The sequence below is a fragment of the Labrus bergylta genome, chromosome 4 (genome assembly GCF_963930695.1).
Source record: "Labrus bergylta chromosome 4, fLabBer1.1, whole genome shotgun sequence".
Lineage (NCBI taxonomy): Eukaryota > Metazoa > Chordata > Actinopteri > Labriformes > Labridae > Labrus > Labrus bergylta.
The window spans coordinates 19,449,478-19,462,285 of record NC_089198.1 but is presented as its reverse complement, the minus strand read 5'-3'; the positions used below and the strand labels follow the sequence as shown (position 1 = coordinate 19,462,285).

The 12,808-nt window shown below is 41.7% G+C and overlaps 1 protein-coding gene across 5 annotated transcripts in view; it reads left to right on the top strand.

The window, feature by feature from the left end:
* Positions 1-12,808, top strand: part of camsap2b (calmodulin regulated spectrin-associated protein family, member 2b) — a 34,064-nt gene extending 21,256 nt beyond the window's left edge. For 3 of the 5 annotated variants that reach the window (XM_020633998.3, XM_065953981.1, XM_065953983.1), the window contains 16 exons: positions 1,421-1,511; positions 1,639-1,743; positions 2,341-2,410; positions 2,526-2,804; positions 3,265-3,994; positions 4,093-4,239; positions 4,333-4,564; positions 5,212-5,395; positions 5,539-6,280; positions 7,335-7,471; positions 7,593-7,807; positions 7,900-7,999; positions 9,051-9,116; positions 9,765-9,880; positions 9,993-10,111; positions 10,911-12,808. In XM_020633998.3, the coding sequence (XP_020489654.2) occupies positions 1,421-1,511; positions 1,639-1,743; positions 2,341-2,410; positions 2,526-2,804; positions 3,265-3,994; positions 4,093-4,239; positions 4,333-4,564; positions 5,212-5,395; positions 5,539-6,280; positions 7,335-7,471; positions 7,593-7,807; positions 7,900-7,999; positions 9,051-9,116; positions 9,765-9,880; positions 9,993-10,111; positions 10,911-11,210 (3,633 nt within the window). In that variant the 3' untranslated portion in view covers positions 11,211-12,808. The remainder of the gene's footprint in view (positions 1-1,420; positions 1,512-1,638; positions 1,744-2,340; positions 2,411-2,525; positions 2,805-3,264; positions 3,995-4,092; positions 4,240-4,332; positions 4,565-5,211; positions 5,396-5,538; positions 6,281-7,334; positions 7,472-7,592; positions 7,808-7,899; positions 8,000-9,050; positions 9,117-9,764; positions 9,881-9,992; positions 10,112-10,910) is intronic. The other 2 variants (XM_065953982.1, XM_020634000.3) reach the window with 1 other exon arrangement.

Below are 12,808 nucleotides of genomic sequence, written 5' to 3'. Positions count from 1 at the left end.
AGTGTACATGAAGGATATGAAATGTTGCTATTTTTGTAAAGAGGATTCAGTTCTAGAAAAAAAGGGGGAAAATCGGTTTTGGGTAGAAAGTAGAGTAAGAGCGGGACATTACAACAAGGCAAAAATGAGTCATGCAAGGAAAAGATTCCTACTGGATATATGCAGGCTTGCCTCTCTTACAGCGGTTTTACTATGTGTGTGTGTTGGTGCCTTTTTAGTACAAGCAGTGCAGGCCACCCCCACCAACCCCCAACCCCTTTTTTTTTATCCCTCTCAGACAGAGACCGATTCTACTCCGAGGAGTGTCACAGTCCTGACCCATCTCTGCCTGCCCCCCCCCCCCCCCCCCCCTTATCGCATCCCCTTTGTTTTTATTTTGTTTTTATCAAACAAAATATCAGTGAACTCTTAGATAACACAGCAGCTGATTCACTTGGCCCTCAGGCTGAGAGCTCTTCTATTTTACACCAGTTGTTATAATGGATTAAAGGAAAACTAAGTGTGGAACTTTATGAGCATCTCTGTGCCAACCAGACATCACAACAGCAGTCTGTTTGGGTAAATAGTATGCAGAGTGCGTGGGTAGAAACATTCAAGATTCAAGTCACGGTCCAGGCTGACCGGGACTTTCCATTCTTTAAGACAAAACAGCACAGCACTGCTTTAAATGCACTCTTTGCTCTGCGTTTCCTTTATGATTCACTACATTGTTTTAAAGAGTAATTATTTGAAGTGAAGAAAAGGTTACTGAAGGGAAGTTAAAGAGACTGGCACGCTGCTCATTCTTCACAGACTCAGTGCCCTCTGAATCTTAACCAGTGTGTGTATATCTGTGTATGTTCTTTACATTTATAATACAGATAAATATATGTTGTTCAGAAATCCAATCCTGTTCTAGCTTTAACTTAAAAGTTTGCAGGAATATAATAACATTTGTAATCTTTTTATCCCCATTGTCTGTGTGTTTACCAAAATGTTTTCAACAAATGAAATGGTCTGTTAAGAGACCAGAGACGTTCTGTTTGTATCATGACCTTATTTATAATAGCCTTAAATGTTCTTCTTTGCTTTGTGCATCCATCTGTGCATAATGTGTCACATTGAAACTAAACCTCAGATGGTGATTTTGGCTGTTGTTGTGAGGTGTGTGGGTTTGCCATTAAACCACTCAGACAATGAAGAACATACTGACATTAAATTACACACAAACCTGAGGCTGTTCCCTAGCAACAGTTGGCAGGCCGTGAACTCATTGATCTATCAATATTGCCATTGTGACATCTTTGCAGTGACACAGAGCGACCGATCTGTCTCTGCAAAGACTGCAAATGACTGAAACATTAATCACAAATGTGTGTGTGTGTCTGTGTTCGCATGTGTGCGTGTTAATGTATGTGTGCGTGTTTGTGTGCTTTTGCAGAGTAACTACCTGGTATTTATGGCTGAGCTTTTCTGGTGGTTTGAAGTGGTGAAACCCTCATTTGTGCAGCCCAAAGTCTTTGATCCAAATGGTAAGAATGGCTTTACAGTAATATCAACACGCTGTTAAAAATAATAATGTTATTGTATTGTTCATGCTACTTTTGGAACTCTGATAGCTGAATGTTGAATTTGATAAATGCATGTTTCTTTCTGCAGCATGTGAGCTGGTATCATCCTGCAGAAATATGGCTCCAGTGTCCAGTCCAGTCAAACAGAGCTATGCAGACAACGCTGACAGATCAGACAACATTCCTGCAGAGGGTAAATAATCTGATCTCTAATCCATTTTCCTGGGATACTCATGACTGCTTGGAAATATATAGATATACATATACAGTATGTAATCAAATGTGTGGGTAAGAAACACATAACACTTTTTAAACCACATTGGTTATTTAAAGCACTAGTTAGGTTCGTACTGCTTGTTAAGATTTCATCTTGTAATTTACTTGTTAATCCAACGAGTCAGTGTGAGAGTATTCCTTTGAACACAGCTTTTACAGCACATATGTGTCCTCTGTGATTTAGAAAAAACTATAATAATATGTAAATACCGCTATACACTGTAACTTGAGGCCTGAATCCAGAGTTATGGAATAGTGTGCGGATGTGTTTTGTTTTGAAAGCCAAGGCCCTCTAGTGGCTAATTTACACCAATGCAGTATCTCTGAGGCCCCCTTTTACAATTGACTGTTATTTATTATACAGTATATATAGTACAAATATATGACCTGAAAAAATAACCATAAGGTGAAGTGTGAAGAGAACATGACAGACCTTTAAACTACCATTGAAAAGCTTGGAATGGTACAGTCACAGTTATTCTGGTAAATACAGTATATGAATCTTCTGTTGCAGGTATAATGAAAAGATCTACTTCCATGTCCTACGTGGATGGCTGTGTCGGGACATGGCCCAAAGAGAAGCGGTTAGTACCTAAACTTTATTAGGTATATATATATATTGTATATAGAATTTGAAACTCCCATATGCTTAGTGGTCTGTTTCCTTATCATAGTAACATTTCATTTCTTTCTTCCCAGCTCCTCCGCTCGGGGAATCTCCTTTGAGATCCCTCTGGACGGAGACCCAATGATACCTGCCTGTGAGGTTCCCTCCCGTGGTATGACCCGCTCTGCCAGCAGTGACGGTCTCGGGTTCAAAGTTCACTTTACACCTCGAGGGGGCATGAAGCGCCACCTCTCCCTCATGCCTGTCAGTGTAAACGGCCAGAGCAAACACATACCAGAGGAGGATGAGGACTTCATCTCCCATAAGCCTCTAGGGCGGAACAACACATTTTCACTCAAGAATCAAAGCAGGTACAGCAACAGTGGAGTTGTGCATGCTCTAAATCACCATGTTGTAGGTGTGAATACATAGTATTATAGGATTTAGGAATGATCTTTAACTGAGGAAAAAGAAAACTTTGGTTTTTATTATTTTATGTATGTTTTAAAGATATATATCTTAATCACTAATCAGTGTAACTAGTTAAAGAACAACAAAACACAAAAAAACAAACATTGAAACATATTGTGAGAGATGTTAAATTGAGAAAGTAATTTAGTTTTTTCTTCTTATCTATATTTTTTATTAAGCACCTCCTCTGAGACATCATTTGTGCCATGCTTTGCTCTGCCTAATTCATCTGCTCAATCAAGATAATCATTTTGTTTGTTATCTGAAATTGGTTCAGAAGGACATTTTTCTTAAAGTTTTCTTATACGCTGGCATGATCTTTTAACTACCATCAGTTGATTTACCAAAACTTGTCCCTAGGTACTCTAATGGACTCCCAGACAGCAACCACAGCCCCAGTAATCACCATGGCAACCACAGCAGCCACATCAGCCCATCAACTCCTCCGAGCATCGAGGAGGCTTTGAAGATAATACATGACACAGAGAGGCCCCATGCCAGCCTCGGTGTTGGGGATGGAGACAATGGATTCTTTCTCCACGGTGCAGAGCCGTCAGACCCTCAAGGTGCTCAAGGTCAAGAAGATGACCCGGGTTTAGCCAAGGCTCAAATGAATGAACATGACCCCAACTCTGTGTCCACGGATGAAGTGGACACGGGAATCCACGTGAGGACGGAGGACATCCAGAGCTTGGATGAGGACTCCTCCTCGCTCAGAGACTATTCAGACATGGACCCGGACTGTGAGGCTATGACTCGGTCATGCCCTCTGGTGGACCATCAGGTGAGAGAGAAGAGCAGGGGCGGTGGGAGGGAAGAACCCCATGATGCAGATCCCGAGAGTGAGAGGAGGGGAGATGGAGGTGACAGGAGCAGCCCTTGTCCCAGTTCAGCACACACACTCCCCAGGTCTCACACAGCCAGCCCTGTCTCGTCCTCTGGAGGCTCTGGAGGCGGGATGATCCGTATGACGAGCTTCGCAGAGCAAAAATTCAGGAAGCTGGAGGGGAGGAGCAGTGGAGGAACCACGCCGGAGAGTTCAGATGTCAATGTGCCGTATACACAGCAGCCAAGAAACATTTCACCTCAGGTTTGTGCCTCTTTTAGTTTTGACTCTGATTTTGTTGCAGAAACAGAAATGCAATTTGGCGTATAAGTAATGACAATGATCTTTGCACCTTTTTCTAGATCTCTACACCTCCTCTACCTATCACATCTCCCTCTACAGTCAAGCCTTCCCATAGAGACCCCTCACACCTGATAGCCACAGAGATGATTCAACTGAGAATGAAGCTTGAAGAGAAACGGAGAGCCATTGAGGCCCAGAAGAAGAAAGTACGTTTTAGAGAGAGAGAGAGAGATAGCAAGTCATGTGGCTTTGAATACTAATGTAAATGTATAAATAATGCTATTTTTACATTTTCCCAGGTGGAAGCAGCTTTTACCCGCCATCGTCAGAAGATGGGCAGAACAGCTTTTCTGAATGTAGTGAGGAGAAAAGGAGTCACTGCCCCGCTGAGCCCCAGTTCAGGTGGAGGAGAAACACCTTCTCCAGAGCCACAAATGTCCTCAAAGGAAAGCAGCCAGGGCAGCATAGAGCGTGCAGAGAGATGCAAACCAGATGGAGCCGCTCCTAAATCCCCCTGTGAGGATGGTGGAGGTGAGTATCCACAATCCAGAGAGCAGCCATACCTTTTTTATTCTGTGCATTTGGTTTAAAAAAAGATACTTTTTTGAATGAATTATGGTGGAGATTAAGCGTAGTTGCCATCATTACTTTACACTTGCTTTGTATTTATTATTTTAGTGAAACAAACCTTATTTATATAGTAACTTTCAAAACAAGGCTGGGAATTCAGTTCTAAGACAAATAAATATTTATAAAAATAAAGTTATCTACAGAATAAATAAGGGACTGCCAAAATGCATAATTCTCCACAATCCTGGTTAGACTGTTACTTTCAAACCAGCCTAAATGAACTGAACTACAGAGGAACATTGAGCAGAGTTTGTTTCTCAAACTTTGTTAGGCTCGAAGCATTTAAGCATTATTTATATCTATTATAAATGAAAGTTATGTTTTTTTTGTCATGTACATTTTATAAATAATTCAATCTTATCTATAAAATAGTGAAAAAGAAGCCATGAATTGCCCAAATTTCACATTTCAGAACCTGGAGTGAAAAAATACTTCACATGACAGATGAGCGACAATGAGGAGGTTTCTCTGTGCTGACAATCTTATCAAACTTTCTTCTCAACCTGGTTACTAACTGAATCTCCTGTGTGTATTCTGTGGTGTCACAGGTGTGACTCCAGGGGAAATCGACCTTGCAGATTACACACGCTCCATCGAGAGGCTGAACACATCACTGAGCTTCCTGCAGACTGAGATGCAGCGTCTGGCTCAGCAGCAGGAGAAGATCATGGCCATGAGAGAGCCACAGCAACAAGCCTGGGTCATCCCCCCTCCGGCCCCCTCTCCACACAGGTAATCTCTAAATGTGAGGTATTGATCATTTATAATTTTACACTCATCCTGCTAACACTCTTATGGCCTTGTGTCCTGTCCTGTCCCGTCCCCCCCCCCCCCCCCCCACACACACACACACACACACACACACACACACATAGGCAACTCCGTGAGTTGCGTAGCAGCAGTGTAACAGGCCGTGGATCAGGACGAGGCTCTGTTGGGTCTTTATCTCCCATCCTTTCCTCTTCTGGCTCTCCACACGCTCCCAATCGTTCCCCTGCTGGCATTAAGCGCCGGCCTGCTTCCTTCCATGCAAGGACACCTCGGACTCCAAGACCTAATGATCTTAAGGTCACACCTTTCAGCCGAATGCTCAACACCCCCACCTCTGTGGACAGTCTGCCCAGACTGAGACGGTTCAACTCCAGCCAATCTCAAATCTGCTCTTTTGCCTACATGGGCAACGATGACTCATCAGGGGAGAGCAACAACCAAGACAGCAAGATCGACAAGGAAAACGCTGAGGACAGAGACGAGACAGAGGCAACGACGAGTGCTGGCACTCCTCAGCCATCTGGTAAAGAAGCAGCCAAAGGGAAAGAAGAAGTGAGGCAGGAGGAAGGAAAACAGACAGAGCAGGCTCAGTCGCAGGGTGAAGTCAAGCCAACGAGGTCATCGGAGGTGTTGCGTCAACCGGTGTCTGACCTCCAAGCACCCACAAGCAGCCAGATCAAGGGAGACCCCCAGGACAGAAGAGACCTGGTAGAGGTTCCTCTGTCTGAACTGAAAGCACCAGTAGGTCCAACTCAGGGTCAGGAGATGACAGGAGAGGGAGAGGGAGAGGCAGGAGGAGACACCTATGGAGAGGACCAGAAGATGTGCTGTGGATTCTTCTTCAAGGTGAGCTGAAGTTACAAAAAAAATTAAGAGAACAATATTTCTTATCAAATGAAAAATAAAGGTTTGTTCTTAGAACTAAAAAGACAAGTTGTGCTGCTTTCTGTTGCCATCTGCACTGTGTGTGGTGGCCTTTTTGTGTTTTTGTGCAGACAATGGCTGAGACTCGGAAGCTAGAAAGCAAAGCTAATTTACCACCATGCTAACATTTTGCTTGAAGCTATGTCTACATTTATTTTAAGACAAAAAAGACATGCAAAGTTCCCCTGGTAATGATTTCAAGGCCAACATAAGCTTTCCCAAGTTATAAATTTGACTTATATTTTGGCTTGTTTTTTCTGCCTAATGTTCTCCATGTTAGCTAACCTGCTAGCATGAATCCTGCTATCCTTGCGAGCATCAGAACACTGTTGTTTCTGCGTTATTTCCAACTGTGGAAGTTTCTTAAAAACCTTTTTTAATGCACACAGTGTCCACATGCCTGAAATGCAGCAATTAGTAATGTAATTATCTGCAGCTGTAGCAGGTCAAAATGCGTACCGTGAAAAGGGGCTATTTTAATGGATTTTAAATTCCACAGTTTCTCCCTCCCTGTGCTTTAGTAACCACAGCAACAAATCTAAAATGCCAATTGGTATAAACAGTTAATTAGCATCCCATTTATAATGCAGTCTAATAAGCCACATGGTGCTAAGTGAAGTTAGACATGACACAAAGAATCTCATACTGTGTCAGTCTGGATCAACATGTGAAGCTTTGTGCCTAAGACAACTCATAGATGAGTTAAAGATGCATCATAGACCATATGAGCTCTGGTCATAGAGCAATGTCAGTAAAAACACATAAAAAAAGGAAGGAATCCTTAGATTATGATAATATATTACATATTAAGGTGCTGTATGTCATAATTACTTAAAGATGCAGTTAATTACCAGTAGATCTAGAGTGGGCAGAACTAGAACAGTGTATCTACCAGGTCCTAATAAAGGTTACAAAGATTCAGTGAACATATTTCGACAAATAATCAGACTTGTGCTGTGTTCCCATCAAACACCAGGATGATGGGAAAGGGGAAGACGACATGGCAGCAAAGAAAGCCGCTCTGCTGGAGAAGAGACTGAGGAGGGAGAAGGAGACACAGGAAAAGAAGCAACAGCACGAGCTGGACCAGGAGCAGAAGAAGGGAGCTGCACGGTCTGTCTGATACTTTATGGGCCAATTAATCCACTGTACACAGGTTTATGGCATCAAAACATACATTGTGTGTTTAGAACTTTGCATTCATACAAAAAACAATCTCTATCTTCTCCTGCAGGTTGAAAGCTGAGGAGCAGCAGAAGAAGAAGGATGAGGAGAAGGACAGGAGGGAATATATCAGGAATGAGTTTTTGAGAAAGAAGCAGCTCAAGCTGATGGTGGACATGAACGACGTCATAAAACCTCGATCTGGAAGTCTGAAGAAGAAGCCGCGGCCCAAATCCATCCACAGAGACGTCATGGAGTCATCCACTCCTCCTGTGAGAACAACAGGTGAGCTGAACTCAAATCCTGCAGACAAACAAACTAAACACACACACAAACACTCTATGATAGCCACTGATCCTGAATGTTTTGTTTTGCAGGAGTGCGTCCTCGAGGATTCTCTGTATCAAGTGTTTCTTTGGCCTCTCTAAATCTGGCAGACAACGACAGAGACCAGCCAAATAACAAGAAGAACAACAGGTGAGAAGCTGCTAAAGAATAATGAATCTCAGATAAAACAAGCTCAAGAAATAACTATCTCAACCTGCACCCTACTAGCCTAACGTGTTGTAGAAAACCATGGAGAACTCTTCTGAATTAATTGATTGGCAGGCCAATAATATCGTCCGCTATTAGCATATCAAATAACTATCTGTATTGGCTAGTTTTATCGCAGATATACGCTGATATTGCTTGATTTATTTACCATTCAAATAGCATTTTTTTGAGTTTCATTGTATTACACTAGCAGTTCTCTTTCACCAGCAGAGTGTGCGATATGGATTACAACATTATCATTTTCAACATTATTCTCACTCTCCAGAGTGTGAAGCAGTGATGTACGTACATGCACAGTTACTTTTCTCCCTAATATTGATATTGGTATTGGCCCCAAAAATCCCATATCGGTCTTGTCCTACTTTTAACTGTGAATTAAGTTGAGGTTAAGGTGTATACATAGTTTGCAATTTGTTTCACATGTTAAATGTTTTTGTAAAAAGCTCAACAATATCGTTATCAGGCAGCAAAATTTAAATCAATTAAAGCTTGTGAGTAAACTTTGCTGCTCTGCAAACTTTAATGTTCTGTAGTTGTTGAAAAATATATTGACTGGTAAAGTGATCCAAACTCTGTTCTGTTTTTATCCTGCTTCTTTCCACTTCCCCGTTCTCAAGTTACTTGTCAAAGTGAGCTAACAAACGCCACTCTTTACAGCATCTTTTCTTCAGAGATATCAGATTATAACTTTCACAATGTCACATTAGTTATTAATGTTTGAGAATCTTCTTCACTAAAACAAGTTTTCCAGAATGTTTCCAATTGTTTCATTTTGACATTTGCATATTCTGCAGCTGGTTAGTTGCAGCTGTCCATTCATTATTTAGTACCACCAAGATGACAACAAACGTTTAAAGCCTCCCCATTCTAATCCCAGTTTTTGTGTCAAGCCCAGATATCATCTGTAGAGGCCTTAACTCTGCATCTTGACTCTCCTCTCTCTCTTTCTCTTTATCCTGCATGCGTCCCTCAGAGGCAATAAAATTGCTTTTGCAAATATCCCGTTCTTTCTAAGCTCTCCTAAAGAAAGAAAGGGAAGGTCAGTAATGCTCCGAGTGATGAGGTGTAGTAGATGTGGCTCCATCTCAAATAGCTCCATGAAACGATCGGACATAAGGCTTTGTTCCATTGTAGCCAGTTGACAGATGTTTCAACTGTGAAATGATTCAACATAACCCATGGCTGCAGTTTTTGCTTCTGCGTGAAGGAACAGGATCCCGCACAGTTGAGATGTTTCTGCCTCAGCTCTCCTGCTCTGTATCCTCTCTCTGTCTCTTGCAGTACTGCTCTCCGGCTTGTTTGCTCTCTTCTCTCTGTCTGCTGCTCTGCGCTTCACCACTGTGTTTACTATTACTTCCACAAGTTCTTGATGCCATCTCTCATAATGGCCGCTCTGAGTCTTCGCTTTGCTTGGTTGAACATGCCTTTCTGCCCCTCGCTTCACAGCTCAGTCCGACTGTGATGTAATGTGAGACAACAGGCAGGGTTTGGTGAATTGTGTCACAGCGTCTGACCCCGTTCTACTCCATCTCTCTGTGTGTGTTTTATATCTGTGTGTCTGCATGTCTGTTTGTGCACTCTGTCCTTGTTGGCTTTTGCTATTCATTCCTGCTTCTGTGTATCAACATGTTTGTCGTTGGTTTTTTGTTGTGTCTGCTTGTGTCATTCGTTGTGTGTTCGTCTCCAGGCCGGACTCTGCAGAAGGTTTCTCCTCGTGCCCTTCGACTGGTAGTCATAACGGAGAGAAGGATTGGGAAAATGATTCCACCACCTCCTCCACTCCCTCTAACGCTGAGTACACAGGTATGATACATATGCAGAGTTTACCAAAATACACAAGTTACTGTACAGAACATTCAATTTTACATGACACTTTCCTTTTTGCAATCTCGTCCCTGTTCTTTCTTTCCTGCAGGACCCAAACTTTACAAGGAGCCGAGCGCTAAATCCAACAAACACATCATCCAGAATGCCCTGTCCCACTGCTGCCTGGCTGGCAAGGTCAATGAAGGGCAAAAGAACAAGATACTGGATGTATGTTTCAGAATTTTGTGTGTCTCTCTCAATTTAATGTTATTCTGCACCCATAATAGCTCATAAGTACTCAAAGAGCCTCCTGAAATGTGGTGTAAGGTCGTGGCCAGCACACCAGTCAAAGCTTCTATCCAGTACCGTTGTTAGCTTGCCTCCCAATTTATTTCTTCATGTCCAAAACAGTAGTCTACATAGCAATGATATATATGATGGTTGCTACAAACAACTACTGCTTTACAGTTGCAAACAATTAGCTGCTAGCATAGAGTTAACGATTAGCAGAGCTAGCAAAATGGCTTATTCAAAGTTTATGTAATTACAACTGATAAAGATACAAAATAAAGCAGTTTCAACTCAATTTACTGACACTCAAGATGTTTTTAGTTTAGGATACTTTTAGTGTACTGAGCCAAACCATGCAACAATGGTAGCCAACATTTCTTATTCATACAGGTTGGTGGTTATTCAAATTCTTGAATAAAGGGCACAGATGGTGTAGCGTTTGGGTCACGCCCAATGTACAGAGGACCTGGTCCTCCAAGTGGGCAGGCAGAGTTTAAGTCCGACCTGTGGCTTCTTTCCCCACTCTCTCTCCTGATGTCCTGACCAAATAAAAGCAAAAGTCTAAAAAGGAAATCTTGAATAATATTAATTATATGTTCATTTTTCTTATCGCACAAGTATTTGAAGCGGTTCTAAGCATGGGGGAAAAACTCAAATTTAGGTGTTGATTTCTTGATGTGAAAGAAAAATGGTACCAGATCATCTCTCAATAAGTTTTCTGTGATATTTTTTGCAGGAAATGGAGAAATCTGAAGCCAATAGCTTCCTGGTGTTGTTCCGTGACTCTGGCTGCCAGTTCAGGTCCGTGTACACGTACTGCCCTGAAACAGAGGAGATCATCAAACTTGCTGGCATCGGGCCAAAGAGCATCACCACCAAGATGATCGAGGGCTTGTACAAATACAACTCGGACAGGAAGCAGTTCAGCCTGATCCCTGCCAAAACAATGTCCGCCAGCGTGGACGCCATCACCATCGCCAGTCATCTGTGGCAAACAAAGAAGCAGGGTACGCCAAAGAAACTGCACCCAAAGTAGATTTGGACTGAATAATTTAGTCCCACTGTAAGAAATCACAACTGGAATGTGGAACACAAGCAGGCCTCACAGACACTGTTACACACAGAGGTGACTGTTACACTCTGGACTACTTCAATTTTGGGCACACCTGTGTGCTTGTCAGCATGTGTTTCAATGTTCTCCTGTGCCAAAAAAAGAAGAAAACAATAGGCGGGCCGATGCCTTACATAGTTGAACCACTGAAGCAGTGAATGTCACGCCTTTGACAGAGGCGCTTTGGTTTCTTTAAGTTGTTCATGTGTGGCCTTATGCTTGTTTTGTGTCATATGGATGTGCCGTGAGTGTTGGTGTCATTTCATTAGCATCTCTTGAACAAGTCTGTTGTACTTCATGTAAGGTTGTGTGTAACTACAGGTCTCAGATCAGATAACATTCCTAAAGCCCAGGGTGTGTGTCTGATCTGGGATCAGGTGGAGGCAGCATTTTGGACGAGTTTTATTGAGCTTCTCTTGAGGCATGTTTTACTGTTTTTTTTTAATATGTGACTGAAAAAACAGATTTGTGTATGTGTGTGTGTAAAGTGAAGTGCCAATGAGACTGAGGACAAAACCTCAGTTTGTGATTGCAGTTACTTTCCAAAAGAGGGGCTGATTTTGTGGAGTATATGAAATGCCATCGAACAGTTGTGGAAAGCAGCTGCAACAGACTCTTAATTTATTTCATTTTGATAATGCTTTGGATATATTTTAAAAGTCATAGTAGATTTTACTCAGAGACACAGAAAATACTACAGGATTATAAGTTTTAATAAGTTTGTATATGATGGCAGATCCATTGAAAATGAACAAGTCAGCTTGTAGTAGCGTTTCGAGTAGCTTTAACAAGTTATCGTGTGTGTGTGTGTGTATCAGTGTGTTTGTCCTATGGGGCCTTTTATTGTGCTAAAAATGCAAAGAGTGTGAGCACTCCTCAGTGTCACTGAGAAGACTATCATCAGTAGTATAGATAGATTAAACACCGACACTTTGTCATCACTCTGTGCAATTTAAAAATCACCATTGAGGATGTTTCAGTTGAAACTCACTCAAAATGCCACTTTAATGAGGATTTTGTCTTAAATAGTAGATTTCGATTTACCCTCAAAGTCGTCCACAATTGTAAATAAATGAACTCACAAATGATAGCACTTCAGGACCTTGTCCACTGTTGTTTCCACTTCATGATGGTCCCAATTGCTACTTTGTTTTTACAGTTCTGTTACATTTTTCATCATGTTTTCCTTCAGTATGTTTTTGACACTGTACAGATATATTTTGGCATATAGAAGTATTTTTTGTAATGACATTTACCTGTTGAACGTGTGTATTCATGAAGCCGTACGGCTGTGGAAGGAAGTGTGTTGAAAGCAAATTGTAACCGATGATGCAAGGTATATGAAGTCTTACTGAAGCTTTATTGTAGTATTGTATGAAATCCATTAAGTATAATGAAAAGAGCATAGTATTTTTCCCAACTCTGAATTCATTTTTTAATTTTCGATTAACTACACGGGCTCAACTGTTCATGTTTTTTTTCTATTCCTTTGAGCTTCATTAAAATGCCAGCTATAAACAGTA